General features: G+C 38.3%; 1 protein-coding gene across 1 annotated transcript in view; it reads left to right on the forward strand.

Annotated features, from left to right (window-relative positions):
* Nucleotides 1–15: 15 nt before the first annotated feature.
* PDHX (pyruvate dehydrogenase complex component X) overlaps nucleotides 16–26573 on the forward strand; it is a 77060-nt gene continuing 50502 nt past the window's right edge. Inside the window, exons 1-2 of the mRNA XM_082845568.1 lie at nucleotides 16–159; nucleotides 13774–13854. Coding sequence (XP_082701694.1) covers nucleotides 33–159; nucleotides 13774–13854 — 208 coding nt within the window. The 5' untranslated portion in view covers nucleotides 16–32. The remainder of the gene's footprint in view (nucleotides 160–13773; nucleotides 13855–26573) is intronic.

The raw sequence follows: 26573 nt of genomic DNA on the forward strand, positions 1-26573 counted from the left end.
TGCAGAGGGCAGCCCGGGAGAAGGCCGGGAAGATGGCGGCCTCCTGGAGGCTAGGCTGTGATCAACGGTTGCTGCGTGGGCTGGTTAAGGGGGCTGCTGTGTGGTCTGCCGGCCGTGGAGCTAGTTGGAGATGGTTTCACAGCACGCAGTGGCTGCGAGGTGAGTGGCTGGGGCTCGCACAGCTTCTGTGTATCTGAGCGGTGGGCCTGGGGCTGGAGCTTTTCGATTGAAGGCCTGCATCTGGGTGTGAGTTGCCAGGGGCTCACTGTTCCCTTGGCTTTTTCTCGGGGAGGAGTCTGCTGACTTGGCCTACTGCATGCCGCAAAGGGCTTTTGGGGAAACTAGGAGAACTTGATTCCGTCCCTGGCCGCCTGGGTGATATGGCTTCTCCGTGACCTTGCCTTGGAATTTGGGTTGTGAGGCATCTCTCGGGCCTTTTCCCAGTCACATTTCAGGTTTCTTTAGAGTTGTTAGGTTGACCAAGTTTGTTGAGATTTAAACGTCACTGTTAGCCGTTTTTATTCATTCTCCTGACCTGTCTCTATTGGGAGACCTTCGAGGACAGTTGGGTTGCTCCACGCGACGACTGTGGTAAAGGACCCAATTTGTAAATGTCCAGCCATTAGACATAGGTCGGGAAGAATGTTTATCCAAAACATGAGCCTGAAAGAGTGAAAATTTAGGAGTGGAATCTTACCAAGAAGATGTCGACTTAAAGACATACAACATAAGAGTTGTGAGTTAAGTTTTATTCAGCGGCTTAGTGACGATTATAGCACGGGAGACAGCCACTCAGCTCCGAGGAACTGCTCTGCAGAGGTAGGGGGGAAGCCAGATTGTATATGAATTTTTTTGTCTAGGAAATACATACAGTCAAGCATATATCTTGGTAAAAGATTACTGCTAATCACAAAGAACAGATATCTCATGTTAATGGTTTTAGTGTATTTCTACGAATAGGAAGATGTAAGAATCCAGGGTCATTGAAATTCTTCCTGAGATATGCTTCGAACTATCTAAGGGCCTGTTTATCCAAAGCAGAGTGCTTCATCCTGAATTACTCTCAGGTCGCACTGTGGCTGGGCAACTTGAGTGGGTTCTGACTTAACCGTTGTAGAACTGGATAGTCATTGAAATTCTTCTTTGTTCACAAAATTTATTATAGAAAGTTGTCATTAAAGAGTGGTATTGACACAATTAACATAATTCTTACAGTGTTTAATACTATGTAATATAGTGTGCCCGGCATTATTTTTCTTCACATGGGTGGCGGGCAGGTACTGAGTGTATTACTACCTGCGCATCATTCAATCACTCCACAGGATGAATTGTAATATAAAAAATTAGGTGCAGTAGGCATTGCCTACATATTCTGAGCTACTTGAGGCTCAGAAAAAAATGTTACACGAAGTTAATGTTAAGATGATTTCACTGAGATTTTAAGATCCAGTGATGAGACTTTTTTTTTAATAAGTGATGTAGTCTGATAATATCTACATTGTGAAATGGTATTTCAGCAACCGTCATGATAGCATTATTTTAAATAAGGCACTAAAATTCCAGACTGTGTATAAAGGATGGTAAGACCATTTAAGAGTTAAAGTATACGTCACTGACCTCGCTGTAAGTTTCTAAGATGATATACTCTTAACTACACCTTATTGTTGTCTTGAGCATCATTTGCCTTTACGAAAAAATGTGTAAATCCCCAAACTCTTATGTATGTGTTCATTCTTTTCCTACACTCTTGAGTGGTGATTTCTTTTTGCCCTTGTTCCAAGATTGCAGAATAAACTGGGATTCATGTAGAATTTAAATTTTATAGTTTAATACCAAGAAGACCAATATTGCAAGCTGAAACCTCTTCTGAAGTGTTTGGTTTGTTTCATCCAGAGAAAATAGTTCTGCAGCCATTCTGACATACCTTACAATTCCAGCAGGGTCTTTATAAATGTATCATTCAGTGCTAAGTGTATGAAGGAATCAACAGATTCTGTAAATAAAATGGAGTGTATGGTGACTCTTTTTATTTTTTGTACTTGGTAAGCAATACATTTACTATAGCTGGTGATCTACTGGATACTTTTCTTCAATCAAGGCCTTTCTTGTGTTAATGAAACATTTCTAGGGAAGAATTAAGGTTGGTAAATTTAAATTCAGGCGAGTTTCTTTGGGAATCTACTAGCACTGATTTTTAGAGAGGCGTAAACCTATTTGAAAACTGATAAAAGCTATACCACTTCTTCAGAAAAATGCATACATGCAAAATTTTGTATGTGATTCTAGGGAACTTGTAGATCTCCCTGTAATTTATCTATAAATGCCACCTAGTCTCCAGGCTATTACCATGAACATTTTGGTCATTTCCTGCAGAAAATAATTGTGCTACTTTGCAAGGGTATTTGCCATATCTGAGAACAAGAAAGGTGCATTTTAATATAGGGGTTCGAACTGTAAACAAATGACTCTTGGATACATTTACACAAGTGACTACAACAAAGGCAGTTATCTGGAAATTTTGATTCATATCTGGGTTTGGGTTAAGTTTGTGCGTTTAGGCTCATCCGATCATTCACCTTTACCTAAACATCTGTACTTCTCTTTCCTTTCTTTGCTCATATTGTTCCTTCAAATGGAGTGACCTTCCTTGTGGTTTGAAATTTTTCTTGTTACTTCAATGCCACCCTCTTAAATCTTTTTACAGGCTCCTGGCAAGGGAATCGATGACACTCTAGAAATGGGTAATTTGAGGAGAGTTTTATAAGTGACTATTTTTGTGAATTTAGGCTGTAGAGATGGTGCTGTACTAATGGGCTGTTTTTTTGTATTTTTTTTTTGCGGTAGGCGGGCCTCTCACTGTTGCGGCCTCTCCCGTTGCGGAGCACAGGCTCCGGACGCGCAGGCTCAGCGGCCATGGCTCACGGGCCCAGCCCCTCCGCAGCATGTGGGATCCTCCCGGACCGGGGCACAAACCCGTGTCCCCTGCATCGGCAGGCGGACTCCCAACCACTGCGCCACCAGGGAAGCCCTAATGGGCTGTTTTGAGTAAGGTGCTGTGACCACCCCTTGGCTTGAAGAGGCATGGGAAGCGAGCACTTCCTGGAACTGGGGAGGAGGGAGCCTGTGGGAGGACCTCTGATGGAGCTGTGCCCTTCAGTTAAAGGATCCAGCCAGGCCAGGCAACCCTTCAAGGAGGGGGCTGGGGAAAAAAATGTCCTGACCTCACTATTCTCTCTCCTTTCGGTCTCCTGCTTATTCTGCTCATTGGCAGAACCCAACTGGAGGCCAAAGCAAGGAGGCCTGTTGATGTAGCCCATATAGTAGTATGGGGGAGGGTTGATGAATAGATCTGGAAGGGCAGATGGGAGATGCCTCCCCAACCCACCTGACTTACCCATCAGTCATTACACTTTATGTTGATGCCTCAGCTGTAGCACTGATACGATCAAGTCCTGGCTCATGTGTGTCTGTATGGTAGGTCTCATGCTAACAGAGGGGAAGAGAGCAATTGTAGTTTCTACACTTGGAAGAATCAAATGTAGTTTCCTTGGGTTGTTTCCCTAGGCCAGTGCTTTGCACAAGAGTAAGCACAGGCTCTTTATAACTGACCTGATTTTTAATGGGATTTTTCTTTCTACATTTGAATAGCTGAATAGGAATCAAGTCTATGTAGGCTTCTGGGGCACTTTTTTTTTTTTTTCCGGTACGCGGGCCTCTCACTGTTGTGGCCTCTCCCGTTGCGGAGCACAGGCTCCAGACGCGCAGACTCAGCGGCCATGGCTCTCGGGCCAAGCCGCTCCGCAGCACGTGGGATTTTCCCGGACCAGGGCACGAACCCGTGTCCCCTGCATCGGCAGGCGGACTCTCAACCACTGCGCCACCAGGGAAGCCCCTGGGGCACTTTTTATAGAAAGAAAAATGTTCCTTTTGGAACTATGGCATCTAATTTGCATTTTGGGGTTTTTTTACTTGTACTCCTAACTCGAGTCATCCTTGACTCCTGACTTTCGTATGCCACATCCAAACTATCAGAAATTGTTGTTGACTCTACCTTTTAAATGTAATCTGACCACTCCTCACCACTTCTGCTACCAACTAGACTGGTGCAAGCTACCACCACCTCTAATCTAGATTATTGCAGGAGTGTCCCAATAGATGTCTCTACCACCACCCTTGGCCCAGTACCGGCCATTCTCCATGCAGCTTTCAGAGTGCTGCTTTTAAATTATAAATCAGATCATGTTACTCCTCTGCTGAAAACCCTCCAAGAGCTCCTCATTAAACTCAGAATGAAATCTGAAGTCCTTAACTGTGGTTTACAAAGCACAATATGATATGAATCCTCCACCTCTCTGAGTTCAGCTCTGACCATGCCTCACCTCACACTCACTTCACTCCAGCACACAGGCTCCCTTGGTGAGTTCTGAACATACCAAGCATGCTCCCTGCACATTCTTTTTTTTTTTTAACTTAAAAAATTATTTTTAATTTATTTTTCCTATGTGGGTAAACATACAATTTATTTTTTCTATGTTCTTTTTTAATGTTTTTAATTTATTTATTTTTGGCTGCATTGGGTCTTCGTTGCTGCACGTGGGCTTTCTCTAGTTGTGGCAAGCAGGAGCTACTCTTCATTGCGGTGTGCAGGCTTCTCATTGCGGTGGCTTCTCTTGTTGTGGAGCATGGGCTCTAGGTGCGTGGGCTTCAGTAGTTGTAGCACGTGGGCTCAGTAATTGTGGCTCGTGGGCTCTAGAGTTCGGGCTCAGTAGTTGTGGCGCACGGACTTAGCAGCTCTGCGGCATGTGGGATCATCCCGGACCAGGGCTTGAACCTGAGTCCCCTGCATTGGCAGGCGGATTCTCAACTACTGCACCACCAGGGAAGCCCTCTGCTCATTCTTGTGCTTGCTGTTTCCTCCGTTTCGAAGGCTCTCCATCAGAGATTTGCGTGGCTTCCTCCATTCAGCTCTACTCACTTTGTCAGAGGACGCCTTCTCTGATTAAACAATAAAATAGTTCCTCTACTGCGACTGGGTCCCCTTACTTTCCTTTCTTTTCTTAGAAGGATCTGGTCCTTAACATGCCTTTTCAGTCTCTCAGGACAAGTGTTCTAAGTCAGTAAAGGAGAACAGGTAACATGTTCATGGGTATCTTCACTTTGTATTTAAAATCCCATTATTTTAGCTTTTCTGCAGGGTTTATAGTTGTGACTGTCTCAAAGCATGTGCAGTTTTTCTTCTTTTCTTTTTTGTAAATTATAGCCTTGTGAACATAGCCATGTCTGTGGAACTGTAAACAAGTTCAATTTTTTTATTGTGGTTATTTATTTTACTCACTCGAAATTTTTTTCATGGCTTTCCATTGCTATTTAAATAATGTCAAACCCATTAACTAGGTATTAGAGTGTACTAGAAGGTACTATGGCTACCTACCATAAGTCAGTAGTCCCAACATACTTTTTTTAACTTACATGGCCTACCTTTCATTTTCATTACATTCTACTCTTTAGCCAGACTAAACTGTAATTCCCACCTCTTTATTAGCATATGATGTTTCCCTCACCTGGAATATCTCTGCTGGTCCCTCACCTTGTTTTATTTGCTCAGCAGATTTTTTAAATTAAAAGTTATTTTTTATTGTAAAATATATATAAAATCTACCATTTTAACTATTTTTAAGTGTTTAGTTCTAGGGCATTAAGAGTGCTCACATTGTGTGCAGCTATTACCAGTGTCTCCAGAACTTTTTCTTAATCCTAAACTGAAACTCTGTACCCATTAAACAACAACTCCCCATTCTGCCCTCTCCCTAGCCCCTGGTAACCACTCTTCTTTCCCTGTGAATTTGCCTCTTCTAGGTACCTCATAAAAGCAGAATCATAAAATATTTGTCTTTTTGTGTCTGGCTTATTTCTCTTAGTATAATGTCTTCAAGTTTCATCCATGTTGTTGCAGATATCTGAATCTCATCCCTTTTTAAGGCCAAATCACATTTTATTGGATGTATATACCACAATATTTTGTCTCTGCATTCATCTATCCATGGACACTTGGTCTGTTTTCACCTTTTGGCCATTGTGAATAATGCTGCTGTGAACATGGTTGTGCAAACACCTGTTCGAGTTCCCGCTTTCAGTTATTTGGGGTGTATACCGAGAAGTGAGGTTGCCTGATCAAATAAATGGTCGTTCAATGTTTAATTTTTTGAGGAACCATTGGGTTGTTTTTCCACAGAAGCTGCATTGTTTTACTTTTCCACCAACAGTGTACAAGGGCTCTAATTTCTCCACATCTTGCCAACACCTTGTTTTCTGTTTTTTTTTTTTTTTTTGATAATGCCATTCTAATGAGTATAAAGTGGTACTAGCACACAAATCAAGATTTCCTTTTTTGAACAGCTAGAATCTCGACTCTCAGCTCTTTGGCATTCTCACAGCACGTTTATATGCTACCCTCTAGTACTTGTGTATTTGTCTTGACCTCCCATTTAAACTATAATCCTTTGAGGTCAAGATTCTGGTCTTATGTAGGTCTAAGGCTAGGATAGCAGGAGCTCAGAAAGCATTTGTTGAATGCCTAATTTTACCCTTTAGCTTTGGTAGTCAATATGACAGTACCACAGAAAGTAAAACATTTGCCAGTGACATTAATGAGAGTTTGGTTTTCAAATGTGCAATACAGTTAAAAGAGAGTTCAAGAGTTAGTGTACTTTAGCAATGAGGACAAGGCTGGATAAGGTAAAGAGTAGAAAGGAAACCTTCATGTTTAGATTGGGAAGGTGAAAGGAACCTGTGAATCCATGGCTCATTACTGAGGAAGGATTTGTAAAGTAGGATATTGTGATACATCTAGCCAACTGTCTGGCTGCCTTCAGAGTCTACTCTTAACCATTTCTGTGCTGCCTATTAATAATAAACAGCTAACAGTTTTGAGACTTACTTTTTGCCAGACTCCATTGTAATGACTTGGCATGTGTAACCTTATTTAGACCTTACCAAACTCTTTATTTTACAGAAGAGGCAATCAGAGCGCAGAATGACTAGGTAACTTGTAGGTGCTGGATTGATAATTTGAACCTAGGCAGTTTGGCTCCAGTGCCTGTTCTCTAAATCACAGTGGTGTGCTGCTGCTTAAGTTAAAAAAAAAAAAAAGTCATTTTATTAAATAATAAAATATTTTAACACAGTCGTGCATGCATATAGTTTAAATAGTCAAATGGTACTAAAAGTCTTATAACAATACGGTGGGTCTCTGACCCATCTCTCCCTGCTCCCCCCAGTCATATTCCTCCTTAGAAGCAACAGGTTTTGTCTCTTGTTGCTTCTAAGTGTCCTCTGGCATTTGTTCATCTCTCTATTTTATGTTATATATTATATATGTTATATATTATCTGTGTATGACTTCTGATCAGTCATCCCCGTTTTCCTTCCACCATTCCCCCAATGTAGTTATTTTGCAATTCTTAATTAAATCTATATTCAGTGCTTACACCAAACAAATAATGCTTAACTGAGAATTGTCCTATATCGTCCCATATTATGATTGTTACCTTTCTTACTTTTTGCTTTTTTTCAAGTCGTTGCCTTTAAAATTTTTTCTTCAGTTTTCTCTGTAACTATTACTAATTCATCCCACACCATCTAATAGCTTTTTAGCACAATTTCTGTTATTGTCAGTCACTTCAGCTGATCTCTCAGTTAACTTACTTTTGCACTTTCTATATACAGTATCTCCAGGTGTGTAGGTTCAACCTCTGTTCCGAAGGTCTTCTCTTTTACCTCTGCAGAGGAAACAACCTCCAGTCTTCGGTTGAATGAGGGTTGTGTTACCCAGCACTTAAACAGCATTTACCCAAACCTGCCACCCCACCACCCCCAGTGTTTCCAGAGGTCCTCAGTACTGCCAGTTCTTGGGCCTTTGGGAAATTCTTGTATAAACCAGGTTGATTATCTCAGCTTTCTCCACTTCTAGTTTAGCATTCAGCTTTCTAGTCAATTATTACTATCTACATTATTTACTTTTCTGCTTCCAAAATTGTGTTCTATTGTTCCTTCTTTTCTCCCTGTTCTTGTGGGTTTTTGTTTAAAGGTAACAAGAAACAAAGAAATAAAAAGCAGGTATAATAAAACCATCAACTAGAGATAGGTACTATTGTCATTTTGGAGTATATCCTTTCAGTCTTTGTGTACATACAAGCTAAGCAGGTGGAAATTGGATTATGCCATATATACTGTTTGTGGGCGTCTTTCATTACATTTATTACTCTAAATGATATTTTCTCAGAAACTATTACGCATACATTTTCTATTGTTGTTCATTGACATTTTCAATGTATTCTTATACCAAAATAAGTATTTGACATTTTCAATCTATTCTTATACCAAAGTAAGTATTTGTGACATTTTCAATCATTCTTATGCCAAAATAAGTATTTGAACAAAGAAGACCCATATGACAAGCACTTATCTTTTAAAAAATTGCTTTACCTTTATTCAAAACTGCAGTATTAATATTATTCTATGCCCTGGTATTGATTTTGAAATTACCTTTACGTCTTATGGCTTTATTTCATCCAGCCTGCAGATGGCAGAATTGTTTTATTTAAGCAGAAATTTTAAAGGTCAATTTTATTTAATGAGTTCTTGCATTAGAAAAGAGAGGTGATTAAATGAGCAGCATCTCTTCCTATTAAAAAAGAAGCAAATTAATATAAGGAACAGAGAGCTGCACTAAAAAAGTACAGGGTAATTTATTTCTTCAATTTATCTGTCTTCATTTCATGATTTTTGTGTTTGGATTATAGTCGTATAAATGGACTAGAGCATGACGTCCAAGCAGTACCATAAGTAAATTGTGGAATTTCCTTAATTACTTCAGTCAGAGTAATGGGGCTTAGATCTGTTTCATTATTAGCCACAAAGCTATTTGTTCTGCATTTGTATTTTAAGAGTTTGCTTATATTAATCTTTTTTTTTTAAAATCTGGAAACCTTTTAGAATTGATGTATAGATCATCAGTTTAAAGCTTTTACAGGTTTTGCTGAGGTACGAGTGTTTTGAGATAAAAGAAATCCTCTAGAGAACAAGAAATTAGATTAGTGTAGTTTGCTGTAAGATTCAGTAATTGATCATTTGCTCATGTGCCTGAGAAGGAAGGTAAAGCAGCAATATACTGAGTGAAAAATTTCAACTTATTGTGTCATTATACTGAGGCAATAAAAAAAGAGATTAAGACAGTTGTGACGGATTTGTGAGACTCTGCTGTTAAAATCAGTATATTTAAATATAAACTGGAACAACGTACATTACGGTAGTTACCTTAAAAGTTTTTAAATATGTTTTTTAACTGCTATAGAAGGACAGACTTTATAAGCCGTTAGGTATACTTTGTTAGCTTGATGAAAAGAAATAGAATTCTAAAATGACTACAAAAGGGTTAAAGTCTAACAAAATTTGGGGTATTTTTTGAGTACTAATTGAAATAACCTGTATGACCAGTGGAGTAAAAAACTGCATTTCCTTTATTCTTACTATAGTTTGTCCAGTTATGCGTAGGAACTGTAATTGGTGCCCATTTCAAGGCCTCCTCAGTTTGACAGGAAAAAGGTAGAATGTATTGCTTATTGGAATGAGAAGGGAAGCTCCGTATAATTCCTAATGAAATTAAACAACATTATGTGTAGGTTAAAATTCCAAGGAGTCTAGAAAAGCCCACACTATCTTCAGTAGAATTGATGGCAGCCATAAGGGCCAGATATTAGTTATATGCAGCCCTGTCATTCAAAACTGATATTATGATTATATAATTACTTTCCCACTGGAAAAAATATATTTGGAAAAGATGTATATAATGTTCAGGTTGAAAGAGGATATACTAGAATGAAATATGCATTATTATTAGTAAATTAATGCTTCCTTTTAAAAATCATTTTCTAGCATGAGCATCTGAGGATAGGTTAGTTAGATTTAGCAGAAAATACATTGCACATTGTGCTCTCCATATAAGTCAGTATAAGCAATCCAGAGATAGTACCGAATAATGGAAACGTCCAAAATGTCTTTCTTTGGTTTTTGTCACCTTCATTTCAGAGTAAGGATAATGATCTATTACAGAATTTTTATATTTTATTGTCATTCAGAGAAGCAGTTTCAACTCATCTATGAAGGGTGGCTGTATGAGGAGTGATTCTGTTCTTTTTATTTTTAAAATATGAAAAATTTTAAGATTCTTGATGTGGTAATTCATAAAACGCAAAAAGTTTCATAATGAAGTACTTAATGTCAGGAAAAATGTGAAGGTCTCGTAGGTGAGAGAATCATAAAATAAACATTAATTGTATCATGGCAACTAGAATCAAGGTATAAAAATATTGAAGAGAGACTTTGTTTTGAGAGAACTGAGTTGATATTTGTCATAAATTGGAATCTGGACATAGAATCATAGAAGTTCATTTATTTTGCTTCTTTGTAGTAGAACTCTATTTGATGTATAAATTTACTGTGTGTATGATTTTGAAATATTGCATCTTGTAACGCCAGGCTTGAACTTTTTGATAGAGAGGGATTGTTAGGCTGCTTGATTGGACACGTGAAGAATGCTCACATGGATTTGATATGTCTGGTTCTGTTTGAATTTCTGGATGAATAGGCTATAAATAACCAATGATTAATTAGGTGATAATCCATATTGGTAAGGATAATCAGTTAACGATGAGCAGCAGTACAGTGTAGGAGAGGACAGCCTTGAGAGCTAGGCAGAATTCAAATCCCTGAATCAGTGGATTGTAGTTTTCTCATTGATGAAATGGGTGTGTTGACTTAGAATTTGGTTCAGGCTCTATCATTGTTGGGGTATTGAGAGTGATGATTCTACATTTCTACCCTTGTAGATTGGTACCAATTGAGAAGGCAAAAACCAGACAGATGGAGATCAGAGTAACAGTTTTAATGTTGATGGTTTTGTTGTATTGGAAAATGTGACTTAAATCTGTGGCCTTCTACAGTTGGACTCCTCAGCACAACCCCTGTTTAGACTTTGGGCTTTTGTTTGAGAGAGACAGTTTGTGTATACAAAGGAAACACACACATCCTGAATTGCTTCCCAGCACCCACTGGGCCCTGATGGCAGGAATAGAGAGAGGTGGGCTTACTATCTGCCTTTGAAAGGCAGGTCCATTTAGGCCTAGTGCATAGAAGAACTGAAAGGAAAATACAGGTTCCCTATAGGCAGACAGGTCTTAAAATGAGGAAAAGGCTGAGGCAGTTGTATTTGCCTGGATCCTTTAGAGGGGAGTGAATGAACAGTGACGGGAGGATAAAAGCTTCCTTCCAAATGCTTCAGAAATGGTACTTCTTTACCATGAAGCCATAGGAACTCTCCATTTGAAATTACAATAACATTAGTTCAGTTCCCCAAAGGAAATATTTAACTACATTTAACATTAGCATTCAATTCCCTTATTATTATTTTTTTTAAGAAGATGTTGGGGGTAGGAGTTTATTAATTAATTTATTTTTTTATTTTTGCTGTATTGGGTCTTCGTTTCTGTGTGGGGGCTTTCTCTAGTTGTGGCAAGCAGGGGCCACTCTTCATCGTGGTGCGCGGGCCTCTCACTATCGCGGCCTCTCTTGTTGCGGAGCACAGGCTCCAGACGCGCAGGCTCAGTAGTTGTGGCTCACGGGCCTAGTTGCTCCACGGCATGTGGAATCCTCCCAGACCAGGGCTTGAACCCGTGTCCCCTGCATTAGCAGGCAGACTCTCAACCACTGCGCCACCAGGGAAGCCCCCCTTATTTTTTTTTAACACATCTTTATTGGAGTATAATTGCTTTACAGTTGTGTTAGTTTCTGCTATATAACAAAGTGAATCAGCTGTATGTATACATATATCCCCGTATCTCCTCCCTCTTGAGCCTCCCTCCCGCTCTCCCTATCCCACCCTTCTAGGTGGTCACAAAGCACAGAGCTGATCTCCCTGTGTTATGGGGCTGTTTCCTACAAGCTATCTATTTTATATATATGTCAATGCTGCTGTCTCACTTCCTTCCAGCTTACCCTGCCCCCCACCCCCATGTCCTCAAGTCCATTCTCTACGTCTGCGTCTTTATTCCTGTCCTGCCCCTAGGTTCATCAGAACCTTTTTTTTTTTAGATTCCATATACATGTTAGCATACGGTTTTTGTTTTTCTCTTTCTGACTTACTTCACTCTGTATGACAGTCTCTAGGTCCATTCACCTCACTACAAATAACTCAATTTTGTTTCTTTTTATGGCTGAGTAGTATCCCATTGTATATATGTGCCACATCTTCTTTATCCATTCATCTGTCGATGGACACTTAGGTTGCTTCCATGTCCTGGCTATTTGTAAATAGTGCTGCATTGAACATTGTGGTACATGTCTCTTTTTGAACTATGGTTTTCTCAGGATATATGCCCAGTAGTGGGATTGCTGGGTCATATGGCAGTTCTATTTTTAGTTTTTTAAGAAACCTCCATACTGTTCTCCATAGTGGCTGCATCAATTTACATTCCCACCAACAGTGCAAGAGGGTTCCCTTTTCTCCATACCCCCTCCAATATTTATTGTTTGTAGATATTTTGATGATGGCCATTCTGACCAGTGTGAGGTGATACCTCACCGGGTTTTGATTTGCATTTCTCTAATGATTAGTGATGTTCAGCATCCTTTCATGTGTTTGTTGGCAATCTGTATATCTTCTTTGGAGAAATGTGTATTTAAGTCTTCTGCCCATTTTTTGATTGGATTGTTTGTTTTTTTGATATCAATTCCCTTATTTTTAACCCTAAAACATCAATGGGGGAAAAAAGCCCTATTCTACCCTTTTCCACATTTGAATTATGTCAGATGTGGTGTATTTTGCTTTTTTGGGTCAGAGAGTTGAATAATCTGAGGAGAGAATAGGTTTTGTGGAAGATTTCAGGCAATGTAATTTGTTACTATGGCTACTGCTAAATAAGAACTGGAGCACTCTGAACTATTTTATTAGTATAAACTTTATGTAAATTGTAATCTAACAGCTGTGCGCTCTTTAAGTATGGTCCTGGACAGTGGAATTATCGGGAAGCACATCTGGCCAAATATATAGCGTGTCTCCTTTTTTGATATCTAAGGAAAAAGTGGCTATGCTTTATTGAGAGGTCACCCTGGTTTGAGTCTATCTTTTTGGATCCCTAGCTGAACTGTGGTATGAAACACAATCTGAGATTAATTTAACTACTTAAGTTCACTTACCGTATCATTCTTAACAAAGCAAACCTCTGCTTTTCACACTTAGCAAGAACCTTTGATTTCTGAATAGTGTAATATTAGATTAAAGTAAAAACACAACCAGTTTCTAAAGTTTAATCTTGATTATTCTGTTGTAAGTCTAATAATTCTTCTGTTGTAGGTTATCAGAACTCTAGTTTTTTGTGTTTTTTTTGTCTTTTCCTTTGGTCATTCTACTTGTAAATTTTTTTTCCAGCAACAAAAGGGGAAGGAGAAGAAGATGAAACATAAATCAGCTTTTCTTTTTTTTAATCTTGTAAGCACCTGGCTTGAAAATATGCATAGAGGGCTTGGGGAACTATGAAAAAGGAGTTGAAAATATTCCAGAAAAGATTACTGAGCACTTAGTTTGACCAGTTGGGTGTCTTTCAGACTGTGGAATATTTTTTTTCTCAAATTGAATTAGATATTAATTTACTTGAACTTGTTGCTGCCTCATGAGGTGCATTATTTTTTGTGTTTAATCTTTCCTTTTTTCAATTTCAGCTGATCCTATTACGATACTAATGCCATCACTGTCTCCTACAATGGAAGAAGGGAACATTGTGAAATGGCTGAAAAAGGAAGGTGAGCAATGCATTTCTAATACCTGTGTTATTTGATCATTCTGGTGTTTTCCTAATCAGGTGGTTTACACAATACATGATATACATGAAATGATTGGTTCCTTTGCTTATTAATCTTAATTGTTTAAATAAAAATTTCTCATGGTAATGTAGCAAAGGTTTTCTGGGTTCAGCCTGTATCTCTTCACAAGCAGAGAATGGTAAACTATTTTAATGCTTTTTTCCAAGTTTTAGTTCTTATTCTTAGCTTTTAGTTTCAACATCATAAATTTGTCAATCCCCTAAAGTTAATTTGTGACTTTATAATGATTCTTTGTGTCTGCTTCCTGTAGCTAGGCAAGCTGATTATAAATTTCATTGGAAAGAATAGATAAGTAAGAATAATAAGAAAAACTCTCATTAAAGAAGAGCAGCAGAGGAGAGCTGTAGACCTACTAGATATTGAAACATGTTATTAAGCCTTTATAATAAAAACTGTGGTATTGGTGCTTAAAAAGACAGACTAACAGAACTGAATGGAAAATGAGGAAATAGACATGAATATTTAGTGTTTAAATAATGAAGGAAGACGATATTAGATTTAGTCTTTGTACTATCCCAATGATAAATTACAAGTGAATCAGTCACTTAATATACAAAAATGAAACCAGACAAGTACTAGGAAAAAGGCTGGTGAATTCCTCTGAACCTGGAAGTGGATAAACACCCTAACTACAACTCAAAATCCAGATGCAATAAGGGAAATATAGATAAATTTTATGGTAAAAATAATAACTTTATTATAGCTGAAAACATAATAAATAAAGTAAAAAAGATGACAAATTGGAGAAGGGTATTTGCAGTTTTTAATCACAAAGGGTTAGTATTTCTAAAAAATAGAGAATAAGAAAACTATCAACTCAGCAAGAAAATGGGCAAGATATAAGAACAGATGGTTTGCAGAAAAAGAACTGCAAATTGCCTCTAACATATGAAAAGCTATTTAATATTTGTACTAATAAATATGCAGATTAATACTACACTGATACATCATTTCTTACCAATCATATTGACAGAAATTAAAAAGTTTGACAAGTTATTCTGTTGATGAGACTGTGGAGGGAATGGGGGGAAGCAGGCAGTCTCAAACATTGCTGTAGGAAATGCAAAATGGTATAAGACCTAGGGGAGAGAACTTGTCAATACCTAGAAAACTTACATTTATATTTACCCTTTCGCCAGGCAGTTCTATTTCTAGGGATCCTATCTAAAGGCAAAAATAAGAAAAGATGCACATATGAGGCTATTTATCGCAGCAGTGTTTGTAATAGCAAAAGTTAGAAACAATCCATCTGTTGGTCAGTACACAATTTGATGAATAACATATACTATATCCACAACTATAGAAAGGAATGAAGAGTGTCTCTTTATACTATTGTAGAGTGACTTTCAGGGGAAGAAAGCAGGGTGGTGACTAATAGATATGGTGTGTATCATTCATTGAAGAAAGGGATGGGAATACTAATATTTGGAAATTTTTTTTAAAAAAGGATAAAACAAAAACTTAACAACAAAAAAATGGTTATTTGGAGTGTGATGGAGGAAACAGTGTGGTGGGTGGAGAGAGGAGCAGAAGCTAGACTTCTCTGAATACATCTTGTTTTGTCTCCTTAACTTGGAACCATATACATATTTTGCATAATTTTAACACAGAATTTAATTTTAAAAGATCCCTAAAAATGGAAACCAATTGAAACAGAAGAACCTAATTATATATTGAGTTGCTGATATAACAACCATGCAGGGAGGGGCTATTTCAGATGTCAACAAACTTGACTATCTATCGCTATTAGATTGTAATTAAAGGACAATGACATCTCTAAAAATATCTTAAACTGTTTAGAGTAATAGTATTATAGTGGTTATGTTGGTATTGTTATTCTAAGGTTTTTTAAAATTATGGGATAAAGCAAATGAGTGGTTAAGATGATATTATTGGGAATCCAGCCTTTGAGTGTGGTTTAAAGGAAAAACAGATGAAAGATAGCTAAGGTTAAGGAAAGATCCTGTGATGGTAAATTTTCTAGCTCTTTTTCATGGCAGGGCCTGGAAAAATGACAAACCCACTAGCAATGAGCACCCCTAACAATGAGACTTTAGTATCTAATGTCATTTCCTACTAAAGTAAACCAAAGCTCCTTGGAAAATAGCTACTTCCAGGTCTGGGGCAGGAAATGTACAAGATGAGCTTGGAACATCTTGTCAATTTAGAAAGGAAAACAGTTATCAAAAACTCCTGAGGGCGTCTTAAAGGACTCAGGAGCCAAAAATGGGACAATTTGAGGATCAGTAAGAATAATATCTACAGTGTATTGAAACACATTAAATATATTTAAATTTGAAGCTCACAATAGTACTAAAGAAAAATACTAATAGTTGGTGTGCTTTGGGGGATGCTAGTAAATTAACTTATTTTGAAAACTGGTAATAAGTGGAAAGACTCAAGTATTTTTCCCTGCCTTTCCTATATGAACTGTAGCTTAGAGTAACCAAGTAGTTGGTGATGATAAGTTTCTAATCATTGGCATATCCCAACTCTTAAAAGATGGAGGAATGATAGAATGTCACTGTATCACAATTTTGCAGTCTCTAATGAATTAAGGGATATAGCCAGTGACCATCGATGGTTGCTAATATCACAGAAAGAGAGAAAACCAGATAGTACCACCAGCTATAAGGTTGTCTTGCCAGAAAATTGAGCTGAATTGATCAAGCCTGTAGTTCTTGCTACCAGTTTCCAGGAAATATAGGGGAAAGAGGCATGTATCTAATGACACCGTGAGGAATATATCAGCATAACCCAGACTGTGGGGATTTCTACAGGCCAGTTTCGTCAACAAATAAATGTCAAGGGATGGGAAGATGGGGAAAGGAAGGAGGTAGGGGAACCTATAGCTTCAAGGAGATTTAAGAGACTGGTTCCAATGTAGGGAACTTATTTTGTTGATGATTCAAGCAAATAAAACATTTGGGGAATTTGAAAATTATATGTTTAATTAGATTAAGAAATTAATCATTTTAGAGGTTTAATGATACTATGCTAATAATTTTTAAAATCTTATCTATAAGAGATATGAGTTGAAATATTTATGTATGAAATGATAGTACATCTGGCCTTAACTTCACAATACCTCTGGTGGGAGGATAAGATTATAAGTATTCATGAGTCAGTTGACAGTGTAATAGTTGTAAAAGTTGGTTCATTAACTTTCCTTATAACTTTTTTATATGTTTGAACTTTTTGTACTAATATATATTTTCTAAAGTTGTCCAGTCAGTAGTCTTTGGGATATAACTTGGAGTGAGAAACTATTCTTTCCTCAGCTTTTTATAAGCTCCAAGTGAATTTGAATCTTGCTGTTACTAAGAAAATACTTGCTACAATACTACCTACAAAGCTGTATTAATCTATTGTTTATAGCAACCATTTTGCCAGATTTTTTTAAATTTATTTTTTTACTGAGGTAACATTGGTTTATAACATTGTCTGTTTCACGTGTACAACGTTACATTTCTACTTCTGTATATGCTACAGCATGCTCACCACCAAAAACTTAGTTTCCGTCTGTCACTACACAGTTGATCTTATTTGCCCATTTTGTCCTCCCCTCCTTCCCCTGGCCCTTCCGCTCTGGTAACCACTACTGTGTTCTCTGTAGCTACGTGTTTGTTCCTGTTTGGTTTGCTTTGTTCATTTCTTTTGTTTTGTTTTGTTTTTTATATTCTACATATCGTGAAATTCTACAGTATTTGTCTTTCTTTGACTTATTTCATCTAGCATAATACCCTCAAGGTCCATCCATGCTGTTGCAAATAGCGAGATTTTCATCTTTTTTATGGCTGAGTAGTATTCCATTATATATATGCATATATCTCACATCTTTTTTTTTTTTTTTTTTTTTTTTGGCAGTGCGCGGGCCTCTCACTGTTGTGGCCTCTCCCTTTGCGGAGCACAGGCTCCGGACGCGCAGGCTCAGCAGCCATGGCTCACGGGCCTAGCTGTTCCATGGCATGTGGGATCTTCCCGGACCAGGGCACGAAACCATGTCCCCTGCATCGGCAGGCAGACTCTCAACCACTGCGCCACCAGGGAAGCCCTATATCTCACATCTTTATCCATTTATCCATTGATGGGCACGTAGGTTGTTTCCATACCTTGGCTATTGTAAATAATTATTTTGCCAGATTTTAATACTTAGTATGGTGCTTAAAAAATAAGACTAAGCATATGAAGGCCAAAGAGATAAGGATGCTACAGCGCTCATGGTGCAGAAGGAGGACAGAGGAAAAATTACTGTGAAGGAAGCTGGAGAAGGAGACTTTTTATTTTTCTGACAGCTGCTTTCTTTTCCTTTTTCCTTCCTCTGGTCATTGCCATATGTGTCTGTAGAGTAACCAGGTACTGACCGTGGGATGGATTCTTTTAGCCATCTCCCTATGCTTTACTCATTCTGCAACATGTTAAACTTTTGGGGAGATGAATCTCCAGTCCCTTATTACGGCTCATTGGACAGATGCACAGAGAAATTGACTAGGTGAGTTCCCCATAGCCATTATTATGCTTCAGCGTGAGAAATGGTCTGGGAGGATTTGACTGATTCCAGAGACTAGCCCTGGCAAGGACTTCTGGGGTCTCTATTTGTGATTCAGTGGGCATGGGAGGTCATCCAGGCAAATGTTGGTATTGAGTGGTCCAGGCTAGCGCTCATAAAATTGTATAGATTAAAAGCTTTTGCACAGTAAAGGAAACCATAAACAAGATGAAAAGACAACCCTCAGAATGGGAGAAAATATTTGCAAACGAAGCAACTGACAAAGGATTAATCTCCAAAATACACAAGCAGCTCATACGGCTCAATATCAAAAAAACAAACAACCCAATCCCCAAATGGGCAGAAGACCTAAATAGACATCTCTCCAAAGAAGATACAGATTGCCAACAAACACATGAAAGGATGTTCAGCATCACTAATCATTAGAGAAATGCAAATCAAAACTACAGTGAGGTATCATCTCACACCAGTCAGAATGGCCATCATCAAAAAAAACTACAAACAATAAATGCTGGAGAGGTTGTGGAGAAAAGGGAACCCTCTTGCACTGTTGGTGGGAATGTAAATTGATGCAGCCACTATGGAGAACAATATGGAGGTTCCTTAAAAAACTACAAACAGAACTACCATATGACCCAGTAACCCCACTGCTGGGCATATACCCTGAGAAAACTATAGTTCAAAAAGAGACATGTACCACAATGTTCATTGCAGCACTATTTACAATAGCTAGGACGTAGAAGCAACTTAAGTGTCCATTGGCAGATGAATGGATAAAGAAGTTGTGGCACATATATACAATGGGATACTACTCAGCCATAAAAAGAAACAAAATTGAGTTATTTGTAGTGAGGTGGATGACCTAGAGACTGTCATACAGAGTTGAAGTAAGTCAAAAAGAGAAAAACAAAAACCATATGCTAACACATATGTATGGAATCTAAAAAACAAAAAAAAGTGGTTCTGATGAACCTAGGGGGAGGACAGGAATAAAGACGCAGACATAGAGAATGGAACTGAGGACACGGGGAGAGGGAAGGGTAAGCTGGGACGAAGTGAGAGATTAGCATTGACATATATACACTACCAAATGTAAAACAGATAGCTAGTGGGAAGCAACCGCATAGCACAGGGAGATCAGCTCGGTGCTTTGCGACCACCTAGAGGGGTGGGGTAGGGAGAGTGGGAAGGAGACGCAAGAGGGAGGGGATATGGGGATATATGTATGCATATAGCTGATTCACTTTGTTATATAGCAGAAACTAACACAACGTTGTAAAGCAATTATACTCCAATAAAGATGTTAAAAAAATTGTATAGAGAGAACTTAGGCAGTGAGTAAGAGTTCAGAGTCTAACAGAGTTATGCTGTGATTCTAGGAGATGAGCCGTTCATGGCAGTGAGGACAAATGTTGGGCATTGGGAAAAAGGCTGCAAGTATTTAGTAGCTTGGGAGTTTGAGAGAAGGTCTCAGTTCTTGCAGGTGGGGTGGGCAGGGCTGGGGTGCTAGGAAACTCAACAAGAGAAATTACAGAATGGGCCTCACAGCAGGAGTTTGGGACTGTGGAATGGGCCACTATAGAGGATAGGAGGTATGGCACAATGAGGCTATCCAGATGACAATGACTGGTCCTTGATGTGCTATGTACCACCTCTGATTGGAAGCACAACTTAATTCTGTTCCTTAGTGGTGAACATGTCTGAGTTTTGAAGTTTCCTTTTGTGGTTATGACTGGCATATTAATAATCAATAGAACAGACCCAGCAGCACTGTAAATGGCTGATCAGTAAATATATTGGCAGAGGGGAGAGTAAGGCAAGAGCAGGAGATGTGACAGGCATCAAGAAGGCTTTACAGATGAGGTACTATTTGAGTTGGTCCTTATATAATACATGGGCTTTTTTAAAAAAAAAAAAAAAAGAAGGACATTATAAGTAATGTAAACAATTTGTCAAAATCTTGGAAGTGAGATGTCATGACATATATTTTGGCAACCGTAGGTAATTCTGGCTGCATTAAGGGCATGGTGGATGTGAAATAAGATAGGTTATAGGAAGGATCTTGAATATCAAGCTGCAGTTTATCAGTCTGTGAGTGTCCTTATCCTAAAGCCAAGAGGTAAGGACACTCATGGTTATTTTGTAGGAAGTGGTCTTTACGTGCTTTCTTGAGCCCTGACAGTAGCCTTGCACTAAATGGAACAGGCCCTAGGAGTGCTCTGGTATCAAGAGCTAACTGTAGGCAATTTAAGTAGTTCCCTTTACAGGCTCACATTGGAAAGGCCAGTCCTGAGGACTTCTAGTCAGTATGACCATCTAAACAGATGTGGTCAGGGTTCTGCTCACTTCGGGGTAGAAAATTGTAAGACAGATTTTTTAAACGTAAGTTGAGCTTAAACACAGGAAAGAGGAATCACCAAATCCAGCAATGTCCAGAACAGTGAGCAGGAGTTGACTACATGCCCCGCTGGGCCTGAGCTGGAAGGGTGGAATAACTGAGATTGGGAAACAGTGGTGTTTTTTTGTGGGCAGGTGGGGAAATTGAGAATTAGGTTCAGGAGGAAACTTGCAAAAGCCTCTTAGCCTCATCCACCAGAGGGCAGACAGCAGAAGAAAGAAGAACTCAAATTCTGCAGCCTCTGGAACAAAAACCACATTCACAGAAAGAGAGACAAGGTGAAAAGGCAGAGGGCTATGTACCAGATGAAGGAACAAGATAAAACCCCAGAAAAACAACTAAATGAAGTGGAGATAGGCAACCTTCCAGAAAAAGAATTCAGAATAATGATAGTGAAGATGATCCAGGACCTCAGAAAAAGAATGGAGGCAAAGATCGAGAAGATGCAAGAAGTGTTTAACAAAGACCTAGAAGAAATAAAGAACAAACAAACAGAGATGAACAGTACAATAACTGAAATGAAAAATACACTAGAAGGAATCAATAGCAGAATCACTGAGGCAGAAGAACGGATAAATGACCTGGAAGACAGAATGGTGGAATTCGCTGCTGTGGAACAGAATAAAGAAAAAAGAATGGAAAGTAATGAAGACAGCCTAAGAGACTTCTGGGACAACATTAAATGCAACAACATTCTCATTATAGGGGTCCCAGAAGGAGAAGAGAGAGAGATAGGACCCGAGAAAATATTTCAAGAGATTATAGTTAAAAACTTCCCTAACATGGGAAAGGAAATAGCCACCCAAGTCCAGGAAGCACAGAGTGTCCCATACAGGATAAACCCAAGGAGAAACACACCGAGACACATAGTAATCAAATTGGCAAAAATTAAAGACAAAGAAAAATTATTGAAAGCAGCAAGGGAAAAACAACAAATACAAGGGAACTCGCATATGGTTAACAGCTGATTTCTCAGCAGAAACTCTACAAGCCAGAAGGGAGTGGCATGATATACTTAAAGTGATGAAAGGGAAGAACCTAGAACCAAGATTACTCTACCCGGCAAGGATCTCATTCATATTCGATGGAGAAATCAAAAGCTTTACAGACAAGCAAAAGCTAAGAGAATTCAGCACCACCAAACCAGCTCTACAACAAATGCTAAAGGAATTTCTCTAAGTGGGAAACATAAGAGAAGAAAAGGACCTACAAAATAAACCCAAAACAATTAAGAAAATTGTCATAGGAACATACATATCGATAATTACCTTAAACATGAATGGATTAAATGCTCCAACCAAAAGACAGAGGTTCGCTGAATGGATACAAAAACAAGACCCATATTTATGCTGTCTACAAGAGACCCACTTCAGACCTAGGGACACCTTCAGACTGGAAGTGAGGGGATGGAAAAAGATATTCCATGCAAATGGATATCAAAAGAAAGCTGGAGTAGCAATACTTATATCAGATAAAATAAACTTTAAAATAAAGAATGTTATAAGAGACAAGGAAGGACACTACATAATGATCAAGGGATCAATCCAAGAAGAAGATATAACAATTATAAATATATATGCACCCAACATAGGAGCACCTCAATACATAAGGCAACTGCTAAGATCTATAAAAGAGGAAATCGACAGTAACACAATAATAGTGGGGGACTTTAACACCTCACTTACATCATTGGACAGATCATCCAAACAAAATTAATAAGAAACACAAGCTTTAAATGACACAATAGACCAGATAGATTTAATTGATATTTATAGGACATTCCATCCAAGAACAGCAAATTACACTTTCTTCTCAAGTGCGCACGGAACATTCTCCAGGATAGATCACATCCTGGGTCACAAATCAAACCTCAGTAAATTTAAGAAAATTGAAATCGTATCAAACATCTTTTCTGACCGCAATGATATGAGATTAGAAATCAGTTACGGGGTAAAAAACGTAAAAAACACAAACACGTGGAGGCTAAACAATATGTTACTAAATAACTAAGAGATCACTGAAGAAATCAAAGAGGAAATCAAATACCTAGAGACAAATGATAATGAAAACATGATGACACAAAACCTGTGGGATGCAGCAAAAGAAGTTCTAAGAGGGAAGTTTATAGCTGTATAAGCCTACCTCAAGAAACAAGAAAAATCTCAAATAAACAGTCTAACCTTACACCTAAAGGAACTAGAGAAAGAAGAACAAACAAAACCCAAAATTAGCAGAAGGAAAGAAATCATAAAGATCAGAGCAGAAATAAATGAAATAGAAACAAAGAAAACAGTAGCAAAGATCAATCAAACTAAAAACAGGTTCTTTGAGAAGATAAACAAAATTGATAAACTATTAGCCAGACTCATCAAGAAAAAGAGGGAGAGGACTCAAATCATTAAAACTAGAAATGAAAAAGGAGAAGTTACAACAGACACCACAGAAATACAAAGCATCTTAAGAGACTACTACAAGCAACTCTGTGCCAATAAAATGGAGAACCTGGAAGAAATGGACAAATTCTTAGAAAGGTATAACCTTCCAAGACTGAACCAGGAAGAAATAGAAAATATGAACAGACCAATCACAAGTAATGAAATTGAAACTGTGATTCAAAATCTTCCAACAAACAAAAGTCTAGGACCAGATGGCTTCACAGATGAATTCTATCAAACATTTAGAGAAGACCTAACACCCATCCTTCTCAAACTCTTCCAAAAAATTGCAGAGGAAGGAACACACCCAAACTCATTCTATGAGGCCACCATCACCTGATACCAAAACCAAAGATACTACAAAAAAGAAAATTACACGCCAGTATCACTGATGAATGTAGATGCAAGAATCCTCAACAAACTACTAGCAAACAGAATCCAACAACACATTAAAAGGATCATACACCATGATCAATTGGGATTTATCCCAGGGGTGCAAACATTCTTCAATATATGCAAATCAATCAATGTGATACACCATATTAACAAATTGAAGAATGAAAACCATATGATCATCTCAATAGATGCAGAAAAACGTTTTGACAAAATTTAACACTCATTTATGAAAAAAAAAAAGACTCTCCAGAAAGTGGGCATAGAGGGAACCTACCTCAACATACTAAAGGCCATATACGAAAAACCCACAGCAACCATCATTCTCAATGGTGAACAGCTGAAAGCATTTCCTCTAAGATCAGGAACGAGGCAAGGACGTCCACTCCCGTCACTGTTATTCAACATAGTTTTGGAAGTCCTAGCCATGCAATCAGAGAAGGAAAATAAATAAAAGGAATACAAATTGGAAAAGAAGAAGTAAAACTGTCACTGTTTGCAGATGACATGATACTATATATAGAGAACCCTAAAGATGCCATCAGAAAACTACTAGAGCTAATCAATGAATTTGGTAAAGTTGCAGCATACAAAATTAATGCACAGAACTCTCTTGCATTCCTATACACTAATAATGAAAAATCTGAAAGGGAAATTAAGGAAACACTCCCATTTACCATTGCAACAAAAAGAATAAAATACCTAGGAATAAACCTACCTGAAGAGACAAAAGACCTGTATTCAGAAAACTATAAGACACTGTTGAAAGAAATTAAAGATGATATCAACAGATAGAGAGATATACCATGTTCTTGGATTGGAAGAATCAATATTGTGAAAATGACTATACTACCCAAAGCAATCTACAGATTCAATGCAATCCCTATCAAATTACTAATGGCATTTTTTACAGAACTAGAACAAAAAATCTTAAAATTTGTATGGAGACACAACAGACCCCGAGTAGCCAAAGCAGTCTTGAGGGAAAAAAACAGAGCTGGAGGAATCAGACTCCCTGACTTCAGACTACACTACAAAGCTACAGTAATCAAGACAATATGGTAGTGGCACAAAAACAGAAATATAAATCAGTGGAACAGGATAGAAAGCCCAGGGATAAACCCACGCACCTATGGTCATTCAATCTATGACAAAGGATGCAAGGATATACAATGGAGAAAAAATAGTAAGTGTTGCTGGGAAAACTGGACAGCTGCATGTAAAAGAATGAAATGAGAACACTCCCTAACACCATACACAAAAATAAACTCAAAATTGATTAGAGACCTAAACGTAAGACCAGACACTATAAAGCTCTTAGAGGAAAACGTAGGAAGAACACTCTTTGACATAAATCACAGCAAGATCTTTTGATCCACCTCCTAGAGTAATGGAAATAAAAACAAAAATAAACAAATGGGACCTAATGAAACTTAAAAGCTTTTGCAAAGCAAAGGAAACTACAAACAAGACGAAAAGACACCCCTCAGAATGGGAAAAAATATTTGCAAATGAATCAACGGACAAAGGGTTAATCTCCAAAATATATAAACAGCTCATGTGGCTTAATATTCAGAAAACAAACAACCCAATCAAAAAAGGGGCAGAAGACCTAAATAGACATTTCTCCAAAGAGGACATACAGATGGTCAAGAAGCACATTAAATGCTGCTCAACATCACTAATTATTAGAGAAATGCAAATCAAAAGTACAATGAATGAGGGGGCTTCCCTGGTGGCGCAGTGGTTGAGAGTCTGCCTGCCGTTGCAGGGGACACGGGTTCGTGCCCCGGTCCGGGAGGATCCCGCATGCCGCGGAGCAGCTTGGCCCGTGGGCCATGGCCGCTGGGCCTGTGCGTCCAGAGCCTGTGCTCCACGGCAGGAGAGGCCACAACAGTGAGAGGTCCGCTTACCGCAAAAAAAAAAAAAAAAAAAAATCCTACAATGAGGTATCACCTCACACCAGTTAGAATGGCCATCATCAGAAAATCTGCAAATAACAAATGCTGGAGAGGGTGTGGAGAAAAAGGAACCCTCTTGCACTGTTGGTGAGAATGTAAATTCATACAGCCACTATGGAGGTTCCTTAAAGAACTAAAAATCGAATTACCATATGACCCAGCAATCCCACTACTGGGCATATACCCAGAGAAAACCATAATTCAAAAAGACACATGCACCCCAATGTTCAGTGCAGCACTAGTTACAATAGCCAGGTCATGGAAGCAACCTAAATGCCCATCAACAGATGAATGGATAAAGAAGATGTGGTACATATGTACAATGGAATATTACTCATCCATAAAAGAACGAAATTGGGTCATTTGTAGAGATGTGGATGAATCTAGAGACTCTCATACAGAGTGAAGTGAGTCAGAAAGAGAAAAACAAATATTGCATATTAATGCATATATGTGGAACCTAGGAAAACGGTACAGATGAACCGATTTGCAGAGTAGAAATTGAGAGACAGATGTAGAGAACAAACGTATGGACACCAAGAGGGGAAAGCGGGGTGGGGTGGGGGTGGTGGTGGCATGAATTGGGCGATTAGGATTGACATGTATACACTGATGTGTATAAAATGGATGACTAATAAGAACCTGCTGTATATATACCAAAAAAAAAGCTGTAGAAAAAAAAGAATTAGGTTCGGTTTGGATGTGGTAAAGTTTGAGTTCCTTTTTAGATATTCAAGGGAATGTGTTCAATAGACAGTTGATTATAGGAGTTAAAGTTTAGGAGTGAAGTCTGACTTGATAGACATTTTAGAGTCACCACCCTGTAAATGGAATTTAATGCCATAAAATGGCTAACAGACAAATATATTTATTTGTCTTGGAATAAAAATGCTTACCTTGTTGAAAATGTTCTCTCATCGGCATTTCTTCATGAGGCTTTG

Source organism: Leucopleurus acutus, assembly GCF_964270905.1.
Source record: "Leucopleurus acutus genome assembly, chromosome: 8".
Classification (NCBI taxonomy): Eukaryota; Metazoa; Chordata; class Mammalia; order Artiodactyla; family Delphinidae; genus Leucopleurus; species Leucopleurus acutus.